Source organism: Quercus lobata, chromosome 5, assembly GCF_001633185.2.
Source record: "Quercus lobata isolate SW786 chromosome 5, ValleyOak3.0 Primary Assembly, whole genome shotgun sequence".
NCBI lineage: Eukaryota > Viridiplantae > Streptophyta > Magnoliopsida > Fagales > Fagaceae > Quercus > Quercus lobata.
In genome coordinates, this window is record NC_044908.1 from 21799067 (window position 1) to 21821852 (window position 22786).

Genomic DNA, 22786 nt, shown 5'->3' on the forward strand with positions numbered 1-22786 from the left:
TCTTTTCCCTTTGTGCTTTGTCTAGCTTTCCATGGTTAGTGGTTCTGAGGTTAGGATAGCTTGCCCCTCAATTTCTTTCCTTTTTCCCCTGTCATTGCTCTGACGATCTGGGCGTTCCCTCTTTTGTCCTCTACGATCGTCTTCATTCCTTCCCTTATCTCCTGGCCTCTTTGCATCCCTTATGGTTGCTAATGCGTCTTCAGCATTCATATATTCTGTGCTTTCAAGAGCGTCTCTGCCATTGTCTTGGGACGATTCTTCGTGAGTGAAGCCACGAACTCTCTGGACCTCAGTCTCGCCTTGAAGGTCGTCAGCTGCACCTTGTCGTCAACTTCGTCTACCTCCAAGGTCTCCCGAGTGAAGCATTGTACATACGACCTCAGGGTTTCTTTCTATCGTTGTCTGATGGTGAGTAAATGGTCCGCTGGCCTCTTAGGGCGTTGTCCTCCAATGAAGTGGTGTAAAAAGGCATTACTCAGCTGCTTGAAGTTATCGACAGACAATGTTGGCAACTTGGTGAACCATTCTCTTGTCGCTCCTTTGAGGGTGGTGGGAAAGGAACAACACAGTATCTCGTCAGGTGGTTGTTGAAGGCCTAGCGTCATTTTGAAGGTGTTAAGGTGATCTTGGGGGTCTTTAAGCCCGTCAAACGGTTCAAGTTGGGGTAGTCGAAATTTCGACGACACCGGACACTCCAGGACTGCCGTAGTGAAGGGTGAGTTTGTTGCCCTGACTATTCTTTCCACACTTCGGTTTGTTTTCTCCTTGATTGCGTTCCTCAGTTTGTCCATCTCCTTCCTCATCTCTCGAATAAGATCCGAACTCTGTTCATCTAGGGTTGTAGGTCTTCGATGGTCACTTCTTCTATGGCTATCTCCTTCGTCCTCCAAGTTGCCTTTGGATCGATTTTCCTCCTGTTGAAGCCCTAGCTTCATTTCCTGATTTTGTCTAGTAAGCTCTTCAACGGTGGCCGCTAGGGCCTGGACTTGCTGAGCCAAGGCTACAGAATCTTGATTGCACTCCATCTAGATGTTACAGTTGATCGGAAACTACGTTTTCGAATCGGAATACGAAAATGTTTTTCCCACAGATGACGCCAAACTGATGAAGCGTGACTTCGTCAGTCGAATTGAACGTGCCCAGATGGATCCAAATTCTCGCCTGGATACTTGCGTAAATGAGAAGACTGCTCCTTTCAAGGTGGTCACCGGTGTGGTGCCCGCCACAACGTCTCCGATGCTCAAGTCAAAACAGGAAAATGCTTTGTAAGATGAAACAGAATATCAAGATAACAATGAGTGTCTATGTACCTTGTGTTGGCAATGTGAGGGCCTTATATATGTTGCCTTGGATTATAGCCGTTGGGGTTGATGTTGTGGTGTTAATGCCTTTCTTGGTATCACCTCCCGCTCAGTAATTGGGCTTCAATATGCTCTCAACGGTCTGTACAGCTGGTTTTGTAACCGTCTGAGGCATTATTGGCGGCATTGAATGGTCTTGTTATCCTCGTCGGTGACGTGGGCACCAGTTTGGGCTCGTCTTAGAGAATGACTTCGTCTGTATTATTGAGTTCGTCTGCAGTTGATTTCGTCAGTCCCATCATCTTGTAGTGATTTCATTATGGGAATTATGTAAGCAAGGGAGCGTATAAACTGAATAGCAAATGGTATAAATAAATTACAATTTTAGAGATGAAGAAGGAAACCCATGGAACAAGAAAATTCCAAATAATGTTTAGTTTTGGTATATGTTCAAGTTATCCCATAGGTCAGGTGAGGGATATTTTTTTGTTGCTGTTGTAATTTTCACCTTATTAAATTATGTTCGGTTCTCTTTTTTACCATAACGGAAAAAACGGCATTGTCACTTCCTTTTTTCATATACTGTTTAACTTATGAGACTGTGAAGGAAATTACAGTGCTCATTCCAACGACACCGTTTTAGATCAGACGTACTTGCACTCAACCAAAAAAAAAAAACAGGTCCTCCTTTGCCAAATATCAATTCCATTCTCTGGCTCACAACGCACGTTCAAACTCAGTAGTATTCCATTTCTGATTCTCTCTTTCCATCACAACACTACGCACTCCACCATCTTCAACCATTTTCCAAAACCCTCGAAACCCTAACCCTAGCACTTCATGGAATCCATTGGCGTACTCATGCCCATCCCGATGAACTCGTACCTGGAGCAAGAGCTCCAGAAACGCTACAACCTCTTCAAGCTCTGGACCGCTCCGCAGAAGCCGCAGTTCATCAAGGAGCACGCCGACTCGATCCGCGCCGTCGTCGGAAACGCCTCCGCCGGCGCCGATGCCGAGCTGATCGAGGCATTGCCGAGGCTGGAGATCGTGTCGAGCTTCAGCGTCGGAGTGGACAAGATCGACCTCGCGAAGTGCAGGGAGAAGGGGATTAGGGTTACGAACACCCCCGACGTGTTGACCGAAGACGTCGCCGACCTCGCCATCGGGCTCATATTGGCTGTGCTGAGGAGGCTGTGTGAGAGCGACCGGTATGTGAGGAGTGGGAAGTGGAAGAAGGGAGACTACAAGTTGACTACTAAGGTTTCTCTTCTTTGCTTTCATTTTTTGCTCTCTTTTTTGAGTTTGTTAAAACGCGCTAGCCACATCTAAGCGATAACCCAAAAAAATTAGCTACTATTAAGGTTTTTAGAATATAAGAATTGGTTGAAATTGAATTTATTTTATGTGTAATTATAAACAAATGATGTGGGGCTCATGCTAAATAAAGGAAGTTGACAAAGTAGCCCCATTTTAGTAATGTTTGCACTTGAGGAATTTGCTAGTCACATCTGCACGATATTCCAATACAGTTAAGGTTTCCTAGTGATGATATACTTATGTATGATGTGAGACTTGTCACATATCCATGTACTGATTAACCAGCTGAATTCACAAAGTGCCACATTTTAGGAATGTTTTTTTTCTAGAGGAATTTTGGTAAACATGACTCAGATATATGGAATCTTGCTATAATGAAAGAAGTGGAATAGTCGGGTTTTTGTGGAGAGCTCTCTAAACCAATTGCAGTCCTTGTTGATTCATATATATATATATATATATATATATATTTGATTGCTTTAGGTCTTGGGGTTTTAATCATTGTTTTTGCTTTTTTTAGATACATTGTGGTCATCACTGTGAACATGAACAAGCAAATTACTCAATGATATATGTATGATGTGAGACTCAGCATACATTCACGTAATGTTTAACAAACTAATAAATCCATTCATAAGGTACCACATTTTAGTAATGCTTCACAATCGTTTGTTGAAATGCTTGTTCTTGATGAATTTGCTCATTTTGTTTATGTTTGGTGGCTTAAAAAAAAAAAGAAAAATTGTGTGTGTGATGGTTTTGAAGCTTTTGGAAAGATTTAAATGGTTGAGTAATTGGTTTGGTTCTATTTGTAGTAGTTGTTGTTATTTGCTGGAAATGTGAATAGGATAGAGGGTTGAATTGGTTGCTGAAATGCTTGTTGTTGATGAGTGTGCAAATTTTGTTTATGTTTGGTGCCTGTTCTTTGTTGAATGTGTGTCTAATGGTTTTGAAGCTTTTGGAATGGTCGGCATGGTTGAGTGATTTTTATTTTTTGTTTGTACTAGTTGTTATATGCTGCAAGTGTGAATAGGATGCTGTATTTATCCCCCAAAAGAAAAAGTGTGAATAGGATGCAGAGGTTGAATTGGTAATGATTGTGAAAGATTGTGACTGTATATGCCTGACTTGTCGAACTGGAATTTTGATTTGGTTGTTCCTGAGCTCGATAATGCTGCAGTCAAAGGGCCAGGGGTGCTTACACTTACCCAAATCAGAACTAAATTCCAACATTCAAGGAAAAAAAGAGAAAACTAAGAAAACATTTTATATTAAAATTTTCAGCTATTGTTGGGGGTCGATCCTTATTGCTTCCCTGTTTGTTTCTTTAGTTTCACTAAAAAGAATCATTGTAGTGATTCATGAAGAAAGAAAGAAAATGTTATTGATGTGTTCGAGACAATTTTTTTATGTGGATTGAGTCGAACTGTATTAGAAGTTGGCCATTTTTTTTTGTTTCTATCTGAAAAAAGTAGAATTTGATTTTGGGAGGCTGCTTTGCCAAAAGAATTCATTTCAAGTAGTGAAGTGGAATTCTGATCACAGTTCTTTTGTCTGTACTGAACTATCTGTACCCCAGAAGATTGTCTAATCAACAGAGCCTTGAACCGTAAGCCTAGAAGTCAAGCTTCCCTTCCTCTCTCAAGCTTAATCAATATTGTCGGGTTAAAGTGGATGAGCCTTGGACTACATGTCTACATTTCATATCTTTTGTTGACAGATAGCTCTAGATTATGAGGTTGTCAATGGTCTTTACATATAAGAGATAGCAACAGAGAGACAGAGAGAGAAAGGGGGAGATAGAGATCATAAGGTGGTCTGTATATCCTTTTTGGTTTCATTGATAAGTGGTGTTTAATATTTTGATGTCTATTGGATACTTTTTGTGATTGCATTACTGGAGTCCAATGCTAGTTATGCTATTGATTACCTATTAAAGCATTTGGAAAAACTAGTTTAGGAGAAGAAGCATCCTATTATTCATTTGAATTATAAACATTTTATTCAATATAAGCAGATTTTATGCAATAATATTTGAACCAACCTCTTGGACTGTGAACAAGGTACATCTGTATTAATGGTCAACAGTCTGTTTCTCATTCTTGATTGTGCAGAAGTAATTGCTTTTGGGTTAAATTATGTATGTGGCTGACCTTGACTAATTTGTTGAAGATGCATAACCGGCCACAAAAATTTGGGACTAATGCTTTGTTGTTGTTGTTTTCTTTGTATAAACAGTGAAAAGTACTCAGTGATTTTATATCTTTTCAAGTTCTCTGCTAAAGTGCTAAAGACATTCATTAATTTAATAATGCATTAGGCAGAAGGTTTTTCAGGGGAGAGTGCAGGATGCTCAAACTGATTTATTAGGGTGGTTTCAAGTACAAACAAATAACTAGCTGCATTATAATTATGTGACAGAGACGAGTAAGTTATTGATATTTTGGGATTGCTTGCTGCCATTTTGCCTTGCATTATGATACCATAGCTGCTGAAAATTGGAGATGGCTGTGTGTGAAATGGTAGCCATATGTCTCCTACACATAGAATGAATGTATTAGTTGTATTAGCTAAAGTGAAGTGGTATACTACATAAGCTTAATGACTTTAAACCATCTACAAGTCATGTAAGTCAGATTGCAACCGTATGTCTGCTATGCATACAGTTAACAAGAACTTATGTTTGAAACTTCAGTGTATGTGTATATCTGAAAGTGCAAGATATTGTATTTCATCTTGGCTAAATTGCTCAACATTTGTTCTTTAACTCTGTCAACTGCTAAGCTTGGTTATGTATATTTGGCCAAGCTTGAGATTGTTTAATAAGAGTTTTGTGTTCTTGGAAATTAGCCTTATCACACTTTTTTGTCCATGTTAGAATTCAATCCGCCTGCACATAGATTATGAACAATAGCAATTACAACATAACTTAAACTTCACTAATCGATCCTTCTAACTCACTAAGATGCTGGCATCAAATAAACTTGTATTCTCATGTGTTTTTTGAAGGTTAGTTTCTTTAGGAGTTAGGCCAGCAGTATTGCATCAGCTTACTGTAAATTGTGAAGAGCCTCATTGAGTGGGATTGATGTTGTTCAAGCTCGGCTTGTTAAAGAATAAAGCTTGAAACTAGGTTGGCTGATATATATGCTATGGAACTAAATCTTGAGTATTCATGAATTTTGTAGTGCCTTTACGTCTTGGCTTCCTTTCTATATATATGACAAGATTATGCGTCTACAAATTTTTTATATGACCCCAAGCAAGCTATATAGATGGATTTAGTTTGTGCCCTCTTTGGTAAGAATTCAAGTCCTTTATCTAGGCATTTCATATTATGAAAGTACTTGAGTTCAACCTGTAGCATAGTGAAATTATAGATTGGAGCATGATATCGATGAGAGAAATTATCTAGGCACACACAACAAGAGGTTAATAGCTGCTGTTATAAAATATGCGTGATCAGTTTTGACTCTTTGAAGGCAGTTAGATGTTGATATAATGCACATAGACTACTCTTGAGTAAGACATCAAAATCAGATGGAAGTTTTGTAACTGTCTGGCAATTAAATGTCATATGTTGTATATCAGAAAGCGTACTTGCCATTTGGTGAGATCTGCTTGATACTAGTTGTATGTTATAACAAGTTAATTATGCCTGTCATATTATGCATGATTCTTCCTTATATATTCATTATATTGCTCTTGACCAAGGACTCTACAATTCTATTGCCTTTTTACTTTTTTTCACATGCACTTCCTTCCCTTTTCCTTTTAATAATATCCATTTATTTCTTTATTTTGAAGTTCTCTGGAAAAACAGTTGGTATTATCGGTTTGGGAAGAATTGGAATGGCAGTTGCCAAGAGAGCTGAAGCATTTAACTGCCCAATCTGTTACTATACAAGAACAGAAAAATCAGACATGAAGTACAAATACTATCCTAGTGTTGTTGAGTTAGCCTCCAACTGTCAAATTCTGGTTGTTGCTTGCCCACTGACAGAAGAAACCAGGCATATCGTCAATCGTGAAGTCATGAATGCATTGGGTCCAAAGGGTGTTCTTATCAACATTGGGAGGGGCCCTCACGTGGATGAACCAGAGCTGGTATCTGCATTGATTGAAGGCCGGTTAGGTGGGGCTGGTCTTGATGTGTATGAACATGAGCCTGAAGTACCTGAGGAACTCTTTGGTCTTGAAAATGTAGTCCTCTTGCCTCATGTTGGAAGTGCCACAGTGGAAACTCGAAAGGACATGGCTGACCTTGTGCTTGGAAACCTTGAGGCTCACTTTTCGAACAAACCCCTGTTAACTCCATTGGTATGATATCATTAAGGAATGTGAAGATTGGTTGGAAGCTCGCCTGCTGCGATCTTATATTTTCTTCAATTATGTAATTATTTTTTTCCAGAACTTGTCAAATGCATCTCAATGGAAGAAAAAACCTTAATAATGTTTCTGTTACATGCAAACATTATAATCCGTATGTTTCAATGCAGGGCAGAGCTTTCTGACATATAAACATGCCTCTCCGAATCTCTTCTCCTTGATTACTCTATTCTTATTTTAGCGAGGCTGTGTTTATTAGTCCAAAACCTTGATATAAAGGCGTTTACTAGAGCAAATGATGTCAGTTCCTTTCCAAATTGTTTTTGGGAGTGGATAAACGATATGTAAAGACTGAAGAGGAAGGAAGCCACCAAGGGGTTAGAAGAAGCTATGTATTGAAAGTTGCAAACAGGGCAACCAATTTTTGTTTGCAGCCATTGCTACCTAATTTTGTCCGGAAAAATAAAAGCATCCAAATACCTTCTAACTCTAGGCTTCTACATTCATGCAGATAACCGAAACTTTGCTTAAAACATCGTCACTGTCCATCCATTTTGCATAGCTCCTGTGAGGTGTGACTCAAAATATGTTTTTTTTTTTTTTACCTGTCCAGCATGAAACTGAAGATTCCTCTGCAGTCACGCATGACAGATTGTAGCTGACTAGACCACCTTTCACGTTGTAACCTTCTAATAAAAGATTAAAAGTTTTCCCCATTGGGGTGTCACATCATCCCACCTCTCTAATGGTGTCACTCAAATTTGTTTAAACTCTCCATCGCGTTTCTACTTTCTGCATAATAAACTTAGAGCATCCCCCATATATTATAGGTTTGGTGCGCTAATTAATATTACACTCTCCATCCCATTTTGTTGGACTTCTACTCTATTTTGATATTTTGTAAAATACATGTACCTCTTTGAAGCCAATGATAATTTTTCTTACTTTTCCCATAATTTATTTTCCATTAAAAAACTTATCATTTATTTATTCACTAAAAAAAGGTAGATAGTGCTAAACAAGTAAAAATTTTGGTGCCCATTTTTTTTTTACTTGAAGAATGTAAGATTATTTTCATGGCCTGTATAGTACCATTGTTAATTGTTCATAACATATTTTTTTGCGTAACATGTTTTACATCTTTAAAAATGAAAATAAATTAAAGTTAAATTAATATGTTTTTACTCTAAACTATCACCTCAATTACACTTACTCCCTAAACTATCAAAATTCACAATCAACCTCCTAATTTGAAAAAGGTATTACACTTAACTCTCTTACGACTGTTGTGCTACTAACTCAAACGAAAAATGTATACACATGATATTTGCTGTGCTACACTTAACTCCCTAGTCCCTTCCATCTATAATTCTATTAACTCAAAAAAAAAATGGATGCACATGATATTCATATGGTCTTGTCTGACCTCGACCCCTTTGGAAAGAGTCACTAAATTTGTTCTCGTTTAGGCGAAGAAAGTATAATTGTTTTACCAATAGTTGAGACCCAATCGGGAGATGTTTCAATTTATATTACTACTAATGTGATCTCAATTAGAGATAACCAAATTTTCTTATTTGCCGATTTATTCAACGCTAGCATGGAATCAGACTTGCTATAAACGTGGGGATTTTTATCTCCAAAGTAGGATATGTTTCTCAAATTAAAGCCATGAAACAATTAGTTGGAAAATCAAAATTGGAATTGACATAATTTGTAGAATTAGAATTTAGAAGTTAGTGGTACTTTGAAAGACCAAAATGCCCCGTTTGATTTGTGTTGTCCCTCTTTTAAAATATTTATTTAAAAAAAAAGAAATTTTAGTTTATTTCTTGGCTAAAGTACAAATTCCACCTCAAAAAATTTGGAGGTCTTTGGATTCTACACATTGAAGTTTCAGATTTAAATTTTAATTCCTTGAAATTATATTAAGTTTTCATTAACAACCCTTCCGTCCATATTTTCTATTCTCACAATCCCAAATTGTTTGGCCTAATTAGAAAAACCCAATTATTTAGGGAAATATCATTAACTACCTTATTTCTTTGAAAAAAGTTAGAAATTTCCTAAATTACCCTTAAACAATTTTGTTTTTCTTTGTTGAAGTTTTTTATTTATTTTTTATTTTTTTATTTTTTATAATTTGAATAAAGATGGCATGTATAGTGGATTTCAAAATTTAGGTTTTGAAATTATATTAAGTTTGCATTAACAACCCTTCCGTCCCTATTTTCTACTCCCTCTATCTCAAATTGTTTGACCTAGTTAAAAAAACCCAATTATTTAGGAAAATATCATTAACTACCTTATCTCTTTGAAAAAAGTTATAAATTCCCCAAATTACCCTTAAACAATTTTGTTTTTCTTTGTTGAAGGTTTTTTTTTTTTTTTTTTTTAAAATTTTAATTTGAATAAAGATGGAATGTAGGAATTTTTTTTCTAAATAACAATAAATATTAAAAAATTTAGTTAATTGTCAAGTTTCATAACAATGTTGAAAACTAGCATCTCGAGTGTCTAAAACGCGAGTTTCAAGATAAAAATCGAGTTTTTATAGACTTGATTTCCACAAATTGAATAAAAACGCCGCTATAGGTCTATAAAACGTCACTATAGGGCTTAAAAACGCCACTATAGGACTCCATAAACGTATACTTAAAAAAAATTTGCAGAAAAACGCCACTATAGGGATTTAAAACGTCACTGTAAGACTTAAAAACGCCACTATAGGTGAAATTTTTTTTGCATGAAACTCGAGTTTTAAAGACTCGAGATCTGCGTGGCATTTTCTCACTCGCAAAGCAAGTCTTTTGAACTCGAGTTCTAATAGGATCTCGAGTTTCTAAAACTCGAGATGCTATTTTCCTTTATTATTTCAAACGTTGTCTAACTAATTATATATAATCTTTTTGCACTACTATTTTGCACATTACCTCTGGAATGTAGAGTGGATTTCAAAATTTAGGTTTTTAATTTTTTTTAATTTAAAAAAAAAATGCTCTCACAAATAAATTAAGAGCATAAATGAAATGTTAGTAAATTAATGATATTTGACTTTTTAAGCATAACAAAATTTTAGAACATCTCAAAATAAAATACAAGCCAAACAATTTGAGATGAATGGAGTATTAAATATCACCTAAGCATACCACATATGTTTAGTTCCTTCAATAAAATATTATCGCATCATTTTCACTACGCCACTTGGTCCTAGCGTTTTCCCATTTTAGCTACCAATGACGTAAAAATTAGAAAAAGTAAAACATCATTCACCAATGACACTGTTTTGATCTCAATCCATAATAACGATCCTCCTCAACATAGGAACGATCTCAATCCACTGTTTTGGTCCTAGCGTGTGTTGCAAAACCATAGGAACGATCTCAATCCACCAATGACACTGTTTTAAAATCAGACCTCATTGCTATTAAAAAACACAAATCCTTCTAAAAAACTCGTTCGATTCTCTTGCTCACAGCTCACAATCACAAATACACCATTTCCAAAACCTTGAGAAACCCAAATCCTTAATGGAATCCATTGACGTATTGATGCTGTGCCCGATGATCTCGTACCTGGAGCAAGAGCTCCAGAGTCGCTACAATGTGCTCAAGCTCTGGACGGCCCAGGAGAAGTCACAGTTCATCAAGGACCACTCCGCCACCATCCGGGCCATCGTCGGAGACGGAGGCCACGGCGCCGACGCCGAGATGATCGAGGCGCTGCCGAGGCTGGAGATCCTGTCGAGCAACAGCGTCGGCGTGGACAAGATCGACCTCGAGAAGTGCAGGGAGAAGGGGATCAGGGTTACGTACACCCCCGACGTGTTGACCGATGAAGTCGCCGACCTCGCCATTGGGCTCATATTGGCTGTGCTGAGGAGGCTCTGCGAGAGCGATCGGTACGTGAGGAGTGGGAAGTGGAAGAAAGGGGACTTCAAGTTGACTACTAAGGTTTGTGTTTTTTGTGTTTTTGTTTTTGAAAACTTTTGAATTTGATCTCTTTTTAAGGAAGTTTTTAATGTTATAATAATGAGTTTATGACATGCAATTATGGTTTTTCGAGTATAAGAATTGGTTGCAATTAAAACATGTGCAGAATATCCCAAAAACAAATAGTCAGAATTAAGGATTTTACCATGTAAGAATTCGTTACAATTAAGGTTTCTTCTAAATATAAGAATTGTGAATTGATTGTGATTAAAGTTGTTTTTTTTTTTTTTTTTTTGTTTTTGTTTTTGTTTTTTGTTTTTTGTTTTTTTTTTTTGTAATTATAAATAAATGATGTGAGACTTAGTAATGATATGAGACTTTTAGCCATAAAAATGGTTACAATTTGGGTATTTTTTGTAATGATATGCTTATGTATGATGTGAGATTAAGCATAGATACACGTAATGCTTAACAAACTAAATTCACAAAGTACCTTTTCTTTTCTTTTTTTATTACTAAAAAAAAGGAGAAAAGAATGTTCTTGAGGAATTTGCTTGTTCAAATGAATGCTCTTGAGGAATTTGCTAGACACATTTACATGGTATCCCATAAGAATTGGTTAAGTTTTTGATAACGACAAATGAATGATGTGGGACTCAGCATACTTATCCACACCAAAAAAAAAAAAATAGAAAAGGAAGTCCGATCTGGCAATTAAAACATCCTATGATGTATATCAGAAAATGCAATTGCCATTTTGTTTGATCTGCTTGATACTAGTTGTAATCCGGCCTGTCATATTATGCATGATGCTTCCTCATATATTCATTATATTGCCGTGGATTAAGATTTCCACATATCTGTTCATTTTTTTCTCATCCCTTTTTCACATGCATTTCTATCCTTTTTCTTTTAATAATATCCATTTCTTAATTTCTTTATTTGAAGTTCACTGGAAAAACAGTTGGTATTATCGGTTTGGGAAGAATTGGGATGGCAATTGCCAAGAGAGCTGAAGCATTTAACTGCCCAATCTGTTACTATTCAAGAACAGAAAAACCAGACACAAAGTACAAATACTATCCAAGTGTGCTTGAATTAGCCTCAAACTGTCAAATTCTGGTTGTTGCTTGCTCGCTGACAGCAGAAACCCGGCACATTGTCAATCGTGAAGTCATGAATGCATTGGGTCCGAAGGGTGTTCTCATCAACATCGGGAGGGGCCCTCACGTCGACGAACCAGAGCTGGTATCTGCATTGGTTGAAGGCCGGTTAGGTGGGGCTGGTCTTGATGTGTATGAACATGAGCCTGAAGTACCTGAGGAACTCTTTGGTCTTGAAAATGTAGTCCTCTTGCCTCACGTTGGAACTGCCACAGTGGAAACTCGGAAGGCCATGGCTGACCTTGTGGTTGGAAATTTGGAGGCTCACTTTTCGAATAAACCCCTATTAACTCCACTGGTTTGATATCGTTAAGGGATGTGAAGATTGGTTGGAAGCTTGCCTTCTGCAATCTTATATTTACTTCAATTGTGGAATTCACTGTTTCCAGAACTTGTCAAATGCATCTGGATGGAAGAAAAAACTTTAATAATGTTTCTGTCACATGTAAACATTAGAGTCTATCTTTCAACGAAGGGCTTAGGTTCTTGATGATTGAAATCAGGTAGGCAATATTGCACCATGTGCAATTGCTCTCAATGTTTGAGATTGAGAGTTAAAAAAACAATTTTCAATCTCAAAATTTTAATAAAAAGAGTTCAAATTTGGCAAGGATAATGTGTAAAACTCTTGTTTCACACTATCCTATAAAAAATTGTCACGTTAGTTTTTTACTTAAAACTCAAACCACTACACCTAATAGCACTATATCAGTCTTTTACTTGAGACTTTTTTTTTTGATAATATGATAAAAATTCTACTTTAGCCTAATAAAAAAAAAAAAAAAATATATATATATATATATGTGTGTGTGTGTGTGTGTGTGTGTGTGTGTGTGTGTCTCCCTTGGGAGACTTGAACCCCGGTCCTCCCCCTTTACTCCCCACAAACACTTATATTTGTGGAACGACTACTGCATCAAGAGTGTTCGGTGGTTTTACTTAAAACTTGAAATATGGTATTTATTAAGATGTTATCTTATGGGATCAAATGTATTTATGTTTTAGAAATATGATGATGTGACATGTCCTTATTAGATAGTGTAAACCAAAGGGTTTACACTAAGTTCTTACAGAATTTAATCTCATAAAACAAAGTTAGAAAAAATAAAAAAGAGAAATTTAAAAGTGAAGAAGTAAAAAAAATAAAATAAAATTGTGAGAGAAAAGAGAATAATTGCACATTGACAATACTGGATCCTAAAAATGTGCCTCTCTCTCTCTCTCTCTCTCTCTCTCTCTCTCTCTATAACTCTAATTTTCTTCCTTTCGTGTGTGTGTATATGTATGTATGTATGTATGTATATGTATATGTATATGTATATCTTGGGGCTGTGTTTCTATGGTCCAAAACTTTGATTAAAGCAGTTAGCAGAGGACGTGATGTCTTTTCCTTCCAAATTGTTTTGGGGATTGGATACATGATATGGGAAGAGGAAATGCATGGTAATTTGCAAAGAGTGCAACCAATTTTTTTGTTTGCAACCATTTCTACCTAGTTTTGTCAAGAAAAATAATCATCCAAATACATTCTAGCTCTAGACTTCTACATTCTTGCGGATAGCCAAAATTTTGCTCATAACATCTTCATCATGCACCCATTTGGCATAGCTCCTATTGAGAGGTGGAGATGGTGATTAGGTGTAGCTCAAAATAAGACTCCCCCCTCCCCCTCCCAATTCTTTTAATTATTTTCACATGAATTTATTATATTTTTACATATATTTATTACTTTTTATTCACCACTCACGGAAAATTTATGAAAAAGTTGTGTTTATAAATTTTCTCAAAAAAAAAAAAAAAAAAAAAAAAAAAAAAAGAGCTATGAACTTTTTGGAGCAATAACTGTCCCTACCTATAACAAAATAATCAATAACACCTAAACCCAGCCAGTCTACTATCTATAGTAGTGAAGGAAATGACAGTCTAGTTCAAGTTGTATTTGCCTAGAGGACACAACCAGGCTGAACCAGCTACACCATCTTCAATCCTATTCAGCCAGTGGAAGCCTGTGTTCTGAAATATTTTTATGATGTCTAATCTTTCAAAAGCTTGAAACTAGATTCAATTATCTGCAAAGGGCTTCGAAGATCACCTCAAATAACAATTGCAATGAAACCAATTTCCTGATGTAGGTAAGATTGGATCTGCGAGTTATTTTAGGACTACAACTTTTATGTCACAATTTTAACGTGGCATATTATAAGTGGCTGCCTATTATTTTCATGTCAACCAACTATTTTTTCTCCACCTTTCATAGCCAGTCACATCTTGGTTGAGGTAAAAATTGTTGCATAAAAGTTGTGTCCATAGATTTTTGCTTTGGTGCTCCCTCAATATGAATCAATAACTTTCCCTTGTTAAATAGTAAGAGCGTTTATTGATTAAAAACTAACTAGCATTTACCCAAAATCCCACTCTCCCTGTAGTAATTGCCTATAAGTAAACCCTTAATTTAAGACGCAAATGGTTTTGATTTGAGCCCTGAAATGGTTCACCTAGTCCTAGAGTAACTGAGCTAGCATTTATTTCCAAATTCCAATATAAATCATTTTCTGCTCCGGAAACTATTTCAACGAAATAGAGGGTGCATTTAAATAAAAAACTCATAAAGTATAGCATAAAGAGAAGTGCTATATTTATAATATTTTCACAACAAATTATAAATACAACATTTTCACAACAAAAAATAATCTATCACTTAGAATTTGTTATAAAAGTGTTGTGAAAAAGAGATTTACACTTACAAAATTGCCACTAACTGGCCTCACTAGTTCATACTGTTAAAGAAAATTCAGATAAGGGAAATTCCTATATCAGCAAGAGTGCTGATAAGGAAAATTCTCACATCAATAAGAATATATCGTGTAACAACAATATATCTGGTATTTGTGGCAGTGCAAAAATATCTTGGGATTAAGTTAATCAAATAGACAACTTAGAGACCACTTCATTTAAGGAAATATAGCTCATCTCAGCAATCTCATCAAAGGAAAATCTATCTTGTTAAATCTCTTATTAACATATGTAATCCCATGACACTAGAACTCTACCTTGTATAGATTTTGAGAATCTTGTATATATCTTACAATGTACGGCATTGAAATTCAATCAGCATTAAACAATTATTTTCGGCATTCCTCTTTTGTTATTTTAACTAAATGTAGTTAAAAACTTAAAATAGATAATTTAATTTAAGGTATTTTGAAAAGTAAATATGTAAAAATAAAAAGAAAGCAGTTTTCAAAGTAAGGCAAAATTTTTTACATGAATACTCTAAATTATCAATCACCATAGTAAAAATCAAGTCAGATATAAATTGCCTCGAGAAATAATAGATGAAAATCGTCGAAGTCACAAACCATTTTTCAAACTGTCAATGTGATAGGTGATTATTATTATTATTATTAATGAATGTGGTAGCTGATTATTTTTTTTTTTGATAAAAATGTGATTTAGTAGTGGGCCCAATAAGAAATAATAAGAATTTGCAACATCGTTTGTTCTTAAAAATATTATAAAATAATAATTTGTTACTATGTCATATTATAGTGGCTTTTTGGTATTAGTATTTAAATAACAGTTTTTACTTTTTAATATTTAAACAACAATAACACTTTTGACACTTATTTTTATAACACCCATACACATATTTACACAACATTAAAAACTAATCAACAATACCAGAAATTCCAACCAAACTATCCACTCAATGCAATCTTGGCAATGTCATTTTTACCCTGCCACTTTCACAGCCACTACCAACCACCGTCAAACCAAACACCAACTGTATATATTAACCGAAATTCAAATCCCAAATCCCCCTCAAAACCCTAAACCCTAACCCTAATTCCCAAATCCACAATTCACTTCCAATGGACTCCATTACCGTCCTAATGACCAGCCCAATGTCCGATTACCTCGAAACACAACTCAGAGACCGGTTCAACCTCGTCAAGCTCTGGACCTATTCCTCAAAAACCGATTTTTTCAAGCACAATTCCCATTCAATCCGAGCAGTAGTCGGAAACACCAAAATTGGCGCCGACGCCGAACTCATCGACTCGTTGCCAGAGCTGGAGATTGTCTCGAGTTACAGTGTTGGGTTGGACAAGATTGATCTGAGGAAATGTCAGGAAAAGGGGATTAGGGTCACAAACACGCCGGATGTGTTGACGGATGATGTTGCAGACGTGGCGATGGGGTTGATGTTGGCGGTTACGAGGAGGGTTTGCGAGTGTGACCGGTTTGTGAGACGTGGGTTGTGGCCGAAAGGCAATTTCAGATTGACTAATAAGGTTAAAACTTTTTGTTATTTATGTATTCATTCTTGGTTTTAATTGTTTTATTAGGGTTTCAGTTTTAATGAACAATTGGCATTTAACAATGAAATTGAATTCTGTGTGATATAGAAATCTTTAATATTTGGGAAATTACAAATTACACTTCTAAAGTTTTGGGGTGTTTGGATTTTACAATCTAAAGTTTCAGAATTTGAATTTTATCCCTTGAAGTTTGGGATGTTTGAATATTACATCTTGATGTTTCAGATTTTACCTCCTAAAGTTTGGAGTGTTTGGATTTATACTCCAAATTCAAGGTGTAAATTCTAAATACCTCTAAAATTTAGAAGTAAAATCCAAATTCTAAAACTCAGATGTAAAATCTGTAAAATCCAAATTTTAAAACTTCAAGGTATAAACTTCAAATACTCCAAAATTTAGGGGTGAAATTTGCAATTTACCCTTAATATTTCATAATTGTTGCAATTTTCAAGGACTAACTTTTCCATCAATCTCATTACTTAGGAATGAAAATGTTTAATACTCTTAAATTAATTGTTCCATAATTAAGATTTTAATTATAAATGGAATTACCAAATTTTGTGGAATTTAGTCTCCAGGATTTGCTTGTTAGCTATATATCTTCGATAGGGAGGAGGTAGTGTGAAGCGTTTTTTTATATTTTATTTTATTTTTTTTAAATTCTCTCTTATCCATGATTTTAATATGGACACTGGATATGATGTAGCATAGTTTTATGTTAATTGAGAGAGAGAGAAAGAGAGAGAGAGTGTGGTTACAATATGGGAGCTATGAAAATCGATTCTAATGGTGTATGCCTTATCAATAATAGGTAATTTAATTCTTGTTAATGTGTCTGTGTTGAAGAAAATAGGGCAGGGGGTGACTAGTTTTGGAAAGCCTACCTAGGTGTGATCACGTTAGTTTCCTACTTTGTAACCAATGCCTGAGGGGCTTAGATGGTAAGGGGGTCACTAGTGCTCCTTTAGCTGGGTTGAGCCATAGTCCAGCCTCAGTCTCGCCTGGGGATGTAGTGGTTTTAGGTGGTGGGAAGCAATGGTCCTTGAGAGAAATCAACGCCACATCTTCACCACAAGGGTTTGAACTCAGAACTCACCCCATATCAAGACTTTAATTGCTAGGCCACCCCCTTGTCAAACATGATATTAGAACAGTTTACTAGATTCCAAGAAATGAATCAACAGAGGCATTATTAAAATAAGATGTAGAAAATGAGTTTGTGTTAGATGTACTAGAATACTTAGTGTGGCATTTACTTGAATGGTGACTTGAATCTACTCTTTCAATCTTAATTACTTGCTAAATTATGTATATATTTATTTTTGTTTCTCTTTCAGTTCAGTGGTATGCAAGTTGGAATTGTTGGGTTGGACAGGATTGGTTCAGCAATTGCAAAGAGAGCTGAAGCATTTGGATGCCCTATCAGTTACTATTCTAGATCTGAGAAACCAGAAACAAATTACAAGTACTTTTCGAACATTATTGACTTGGCTGTCAATTGTCAAATTCTTGTTGTTGCGTGTGCTTTGACAAAAGAAACCCACCATATTATCAATCGTGAAGTCATTGATGCATTGGGTCCAGAGGGCATTCTCATCAACATTGGACGAGGCTCACATATTGACGAACCTGAACTTGTGTCTGCACTCCTTGAAGGCCGTTTGGGCGGGGCTGGGCTCGATGTCTTTGAAAACGAGCCAGAGGTTCCTGAACAACTGTTTGGGCTTGAAAATGTAGTTCTCATGCCTCATGTGGGGAGTGACACTGTGGAAACCGCTGATGCAATGGCAGACCTTGTCATAAAGAACTTGGAGGCACACTTTTTAAAAAAGCCACTCTTAACTCCGGTAGTTTGATATTATTAAGAAGGTATGTAGTTATGACTTGTTGGCGATCTTTTGCTTAGTGGCACCATATATATTTATATAAACATTTATGTTTTGCTGGGATTTCTCTGATAAAAGGCAAATGAAATTTAATGTAACAGTTGCATGTTTCAAGATTTTGAGCATGGGACTCATAGTTTGATATTATATTGTTCTTCTCGTTTGATGAACTGCAAAATTTAGGTTCTTTGGTTTTCCCCTTTTCTTTTTAGTGCGTCTTTTTTTTTTTCCTAATTTTTTATGAACTTCACTGGAAATTTTATGTATGAATTGGATCCAATGTTGGTAAAAGCCCATGGTGCATTTAAGCGCAAAGGCCTCTTAGAGCCCAGGCACAAAGCGCAAGCACGCCCCTAATGGAAGTGGAGTGCACATTTTAAAAAAAGTAAGATAATCAATTTGAAATTAATTAAAGACTGCAATTAGCAGTCGTTCACTTTCTCCCCTAGTGAATTTTTGGGTTTGTGCAGTTTTGCTAATTTGTTTGGCTTTCCATAGTACGCCACCTGTGTATTTGGGGAGCAGCTTGTAAATAATTTAATTTCCTTGTAATAAAGATTCTTATTAACTATAAAAAAATTGAAATTAATTAATAATGGAGAATGTAACATCAAGTGATCAACCAACAATATGAAATTGAAATATGACATTCTATATAATTCTATTGTGCTTTACAAAATATACAATGATATTTGATAGCCATGATAAAAAATGAGGACATTATGTATATGGTTGAATCACAATTATACCCAAAAGGCAAAGGCTGAAAAGCACTATAATGTCAAGTAATTATTTCTATGCCTAATAAAAGCAATGCAATGCAATCCTGAAAGTATATAATCATTATTCTCATTAAGTGTAGGACCATTATTATTGTCATCACAAGATTTGTAACCCTCATTGTCTTCCTCATCTACTTCCTGTAAATTTATAGTTTCTCCTCATCATCTTCCTTGTATATTTTATTTAAATTTAGTCTCTCTCATGAGGAGGTGAACTATAACTTGAACCCTCATTGTCTTCCTCATCTACTTCCTGTAAATTTATAGTTTCTCCTCATCATCTTCCTTGTATATTTTATTTAAATTTATAGTCTCTCTCATGAGGAGGTGAACTATAACTTGAACCTATTGCCCTCCCTAGTGACCTTGTTCTTGCTTGAGTCTCCTTTGGTGAGAATGTGTGGTATATGGAGTGTGGTCCCGAGTAGATTTGTACTTTCTATAATTTGTAAAGGCGTGGAGGGGTGGGCTTAGATGTATGATATCATACCATAAAATTGACTTTTATATAACAAATCCATGGTGTATATCAACAAAATTCAGATCTGATAGCTGCATTTCATATTATTGTTTTTATAGAAAGCCCTGAAAAATGTGCATTGAGCTAAGAGGAAAAAGCTCCTAAATGTGCCTCACTTTAGAAGCATAAAATGCTGAGCTTTTGGATCTTTGTGCTTAAGCAAGCTTTTACTAACAGTGAAGGTCTCAATATTTATTTTTTTGGAGGCCAATGCATCATTAATGAGAAAATTTCACTTTGGATTGTCCCCCTCATAAGCGGTGTCTACAGGGTCTTCAATGGACAGAATTTTGAGCACCTTGAGGCCATCAAGTTTGTCACCTATGCTGTCTTTCAAAACTTCAATGTGTTCATCACATTTAGGGAAAAGTAAATACAAGGAAAGGTAAAAAAATACAGTTACTTGTTTGGCAAAAATCTGAATTGGATCGCAGTCATGCATTCTTTTTCTTTCTAATTTTGATGCAGATAGAATTTGAAGGAAGCTTAAGGGCAGTACGAAAGCTCAATTATCTGTGCTTGAAATTTTCATTAAAAAATAATGACACTACTGCTTTAAATTGTGATAATTTCATTGTCTGGTTTTTAGATAAAGTATAAGTCTTGAGTATATCCAAACAAAAAATTAATTGAGCATATGCTCTTAGCTATATATGGAAGTACCTTTATGCTCTTAACTCACTTTTAAGTGCATTCGTTATTGGCTTCCAAAGAGAACCTCATTCAGATTTACATATATCTAACATTATTTCAGTTATGTTTGTTACTTATTTGAACGAGACCTGCCTTCTTCGTTAATGGCATTTTTAATGCCATCAAGTAAAGTCACAGCATATAAGCCCCTGATTTTAGCTTGAGCACAGAAACCTAACAGAAACATGTAGTCCTTCACCTTTTTTTTTTTTTTTTTGGGATAAGTAAGAAAGATGTATATTCAAAAAACTGCTTTACGCAAAGAAGCACAAAGCATATCAAAGATTATAAAAAAGAGAGAAAAGCAAAAACAGATAAAAGAAACTAATTACAAAGAAAAAGAGAGCTAAGGAACAAAGGGAGAGATTCACTAGATGTGAGTCTCCAAGCCCTAGACCAATCAAAAAGGGAAACAGTAAAAGAAGCAAGCAACTGGCCATCAGATCTATCCAAGTCCTCAAAACTCCATTGGTTACGTTCTTTCCAGATACACCACATCAAACACAATAGAACTAAATTCCAAATGTTAGATGAGGGCTTCCCCAACCAATTCCACCAGCCAAAAAGGAAATCTGCAACTGATCTTGAAAGAACCCGTGGAATCCCAAATGTTCTAAAGACAAAACTCCACAAACAATGGGCCTTCCTTCCCACAATGTAGCAACAAATGATCTATTGTCTCCCCACAACAACAACACATGATGCACCAATTAACAAAATCAAAACCCCTACTCCACAAATTATCACCTGTGAGAATCCTATCCCAGGCGACTGTCCAAACAAAAAAAGAGACACGCCTAGGTGCCTTGACCTTCCAAATACCTTTCCAGGAAAAAACAATGGAAGAGGAACCACATAACTCATGATAAAACAAGCGGATATTAAAATCCCTATTGTTTGTCAACTTCCATCTCATATGATCAGCCTCATCCACTGAAGGTAAATTGGCAGTCGAGAACCGAAAGAATTCATCCACCATCTCCATCTCCATCTCCCAATCATTAGGAACCCGAATAAAATGAACATCCCAACGTCTCCTGCCCCCCACTACTTGCCTTATCAGCAAAGAATCAACAGAGGCAGCTCTGTTAGTAGCAAGATTGTATAAGACTGGATAAGTCAAATGAAGAGGAAGATCCCCACTCCACTGATCTGTCCAAAATTTCACTCTATTTCCCACCCCAACCTAAAACTAGATGTGTTTGCTAAAAGCATCCCACCCCATCCGGATACTTCTCCACAAACCACACCCATGAACGCCCCTTCACATTTTCTAATGGACCATAGGTATCTTAATGACTGATGCATAAATGCATGAATACCTCAAGCAAGAACTTGAAAAAAAGTTCAAAATACTTAAACTATGGAACTATACTTCATTGACTGAATTCCTGAAAGAGGACTCAAATTCAGTGCAAGCAGTAGTAGCAAGCATATGGAATGGTGCTGATGCTGAGCTTATTGATTCTTTGCCTAAATTGTAGATTGTTTTGGCTTACAACGTGGGGTTCGACAAGATTGATTTGGTGAAATGTAAAGAATAGGGAATTCATGTTACAAATACACCCAATGTGTTAACAGATGATGTTGCAGACATGGCAATAGGGTTGACATTGCGGTGTTGAGGATTTTTGTGGCTGGTTGTTTTGTGAGGACTGGGGCATGGTAGAAAGGGGATTTCAAATTGACAACAAAGGTTTGTGTATTTTGTGTGTGTGCGAGTTTTTTTTCCCAATTTTTTCTTTAGGGCTGGGGGGGTGTTTTGGTTTGGATTGGTTGTTGAGCTGTAAGTGGTTTGAAACTTGAATTTTCCTGATAATAAATTTCTTTTTTATCTGCATTTCCCTAGTCTTTTGGTTTGGATTGTTTGTTGAGCAGTATGTGTTTTAAACTTGAATTTTCTTGATAATAATAATTTCTTTTTAATCTTTATTTCCCTTGTGTACATACAGTCTTACTGTACTGGAAGTTTCTTTTTCCATTCTATTCATCTGTTTGTTTGTCCTTTTCAGTTCGGCGTCAATCAGTTGGAATTGTTAGGTTGTGCTGGATTGGTTTAGCAATTGCGAAGAGAGCTGAAGCATTTGGTTGCCCCATCAGTTACTGCTCTAGAGCTGAAAAACAATATCCAAATTGCAAATACCATTCCACTATTGTTGACTTTGCCTCAAATTGTCAAATTCTCATTTTGGCATGCAATCTCTCAGATGAAACCTGCCACATTGTTAAGTGTTAACTGTGAAGACATTGATGCATTGGGGGGCCAAACGACATTATCATCAACATTGGACAAGGTCCACTCATTGATGAAACCCAACTTGCTTCTGCATTGTTTGAAGGCTGGCTGGGTGGGGCAGGACTTGGCCCAGTTCATCCTGCTTCCAATGAGGAGAAAAGTAAATCCAATCTGAGATTGAAGACTTGAGCCCATGGGAATTATTAAGCTTTGCCCAGGCTGCAAGACCATGGGCCAATCTATTGGCCTGTATATATATATATATATATATATTTATATATATACATGGAAAGATAGATAAG

General features: G+C 36.0%; 2 protein-coding genes across 8 annotated transcripts; both read left to right on the plus strand.

Annotated features, from left to right (window-relative positions):
* The first annotated feature begins 1959 nt into the window (after window positions 1-1959).
* Window positions 1960-12656, plus strand: LOC115990161. The gene is made up of 4 exons (XM_031114017.1): window positions 1960-2564; window positions 6429-6944; window positions 10388-10903; window positions 11831-12656. The coding sequence occupies exons 1-4, from the start codon at window positions 2142-2144 to the stop codon at window positions 12347-12349; spliced, it is 1974 nt and encodes a 657-aa protein (XP_030969877.1). The 5' UTR covers window positions 1960-2141; the 3' UTR covers window positions 12350-12656.
* A 3084-nt stretch (window positions 12657-15740) lies between these two features.
* LOC115992938 (hydroxyphenylpyruvate reductase-like) lies at window positions 15741-22719 on the plus strand. Of its 7 annotated transcripts, XR_004092728.1 has the most exons (5): window positions 15754-16340; window positions 17705-18236; window positions 19826-19940; window positions 21733-21944; window positions 22261-22719. XR_004092728.1 is itself a non-coding variant. In XM_031117187.1 (3 exons), exons 1-2 carry the CDS (start codon window positions 15918-15920, stop codon window positions 18221-18223), a joined length of 942 nt encoding a protein of 313 aa, XP_030973047.1. In that variant the 5' UTR covers window positions 15754-15917; the 3' UTR covers window positions 18224-18236; window positions 22261-22717. The 7 variants fall into 7 exon arrangements, 2 of the variants coding, with proteins under 2 accessions (XP_030973047.1, XP_030973045.1); XR_004092727.1 differs by lacking the exon at window positions 21733-21944 and having other exon boundaries at window positions 15741-16340; window positions 22261-22717; XR_004092731.1 differs by lacking the exon at window positions 19826-19940.
* Window positions 22720-22786: the final 67 nt, after the last annotated feature.

Bases quoted from the DNA above. Each gene is read 5' to 3' on its own strand.
- LOC115990161 (XM_031114017.1), top strand. From the start codon at position 2,142: ATGGAATCCATTGGCGTACTCATGCCCATCCCGATGAACTCGTACCTG. The intron at 2,565-6,428 runs GTTTCTCTTCTT...TTTATTTTGAAG, and splicing joins ACTACAAGTTGACTACTAAG to TTCTCTGGAAAAACAGTTGG. The intron at 10,904-11,830 runs GTTTGTGTTTTT...CTTTATTTGAAG, and splicing joins ACTTCAAGTTGACTACTAAG to TTCACTGGAAAAACAGTTGG.
- LOC115992938 (XM_031117187.1), top strand. From the start codon at position 15,918: ATGGACTCCATTACCGTCCTAATGACCAGCCCAATGTCCGATTACCTC. The intron at 16,341-17,704 runs GTTAAAACTTTT...TTTCTCTTTCAG, and splicing joins ATTTCAGATTGACTAATAAG to TTCAGTGGTATGCAAGTTGG.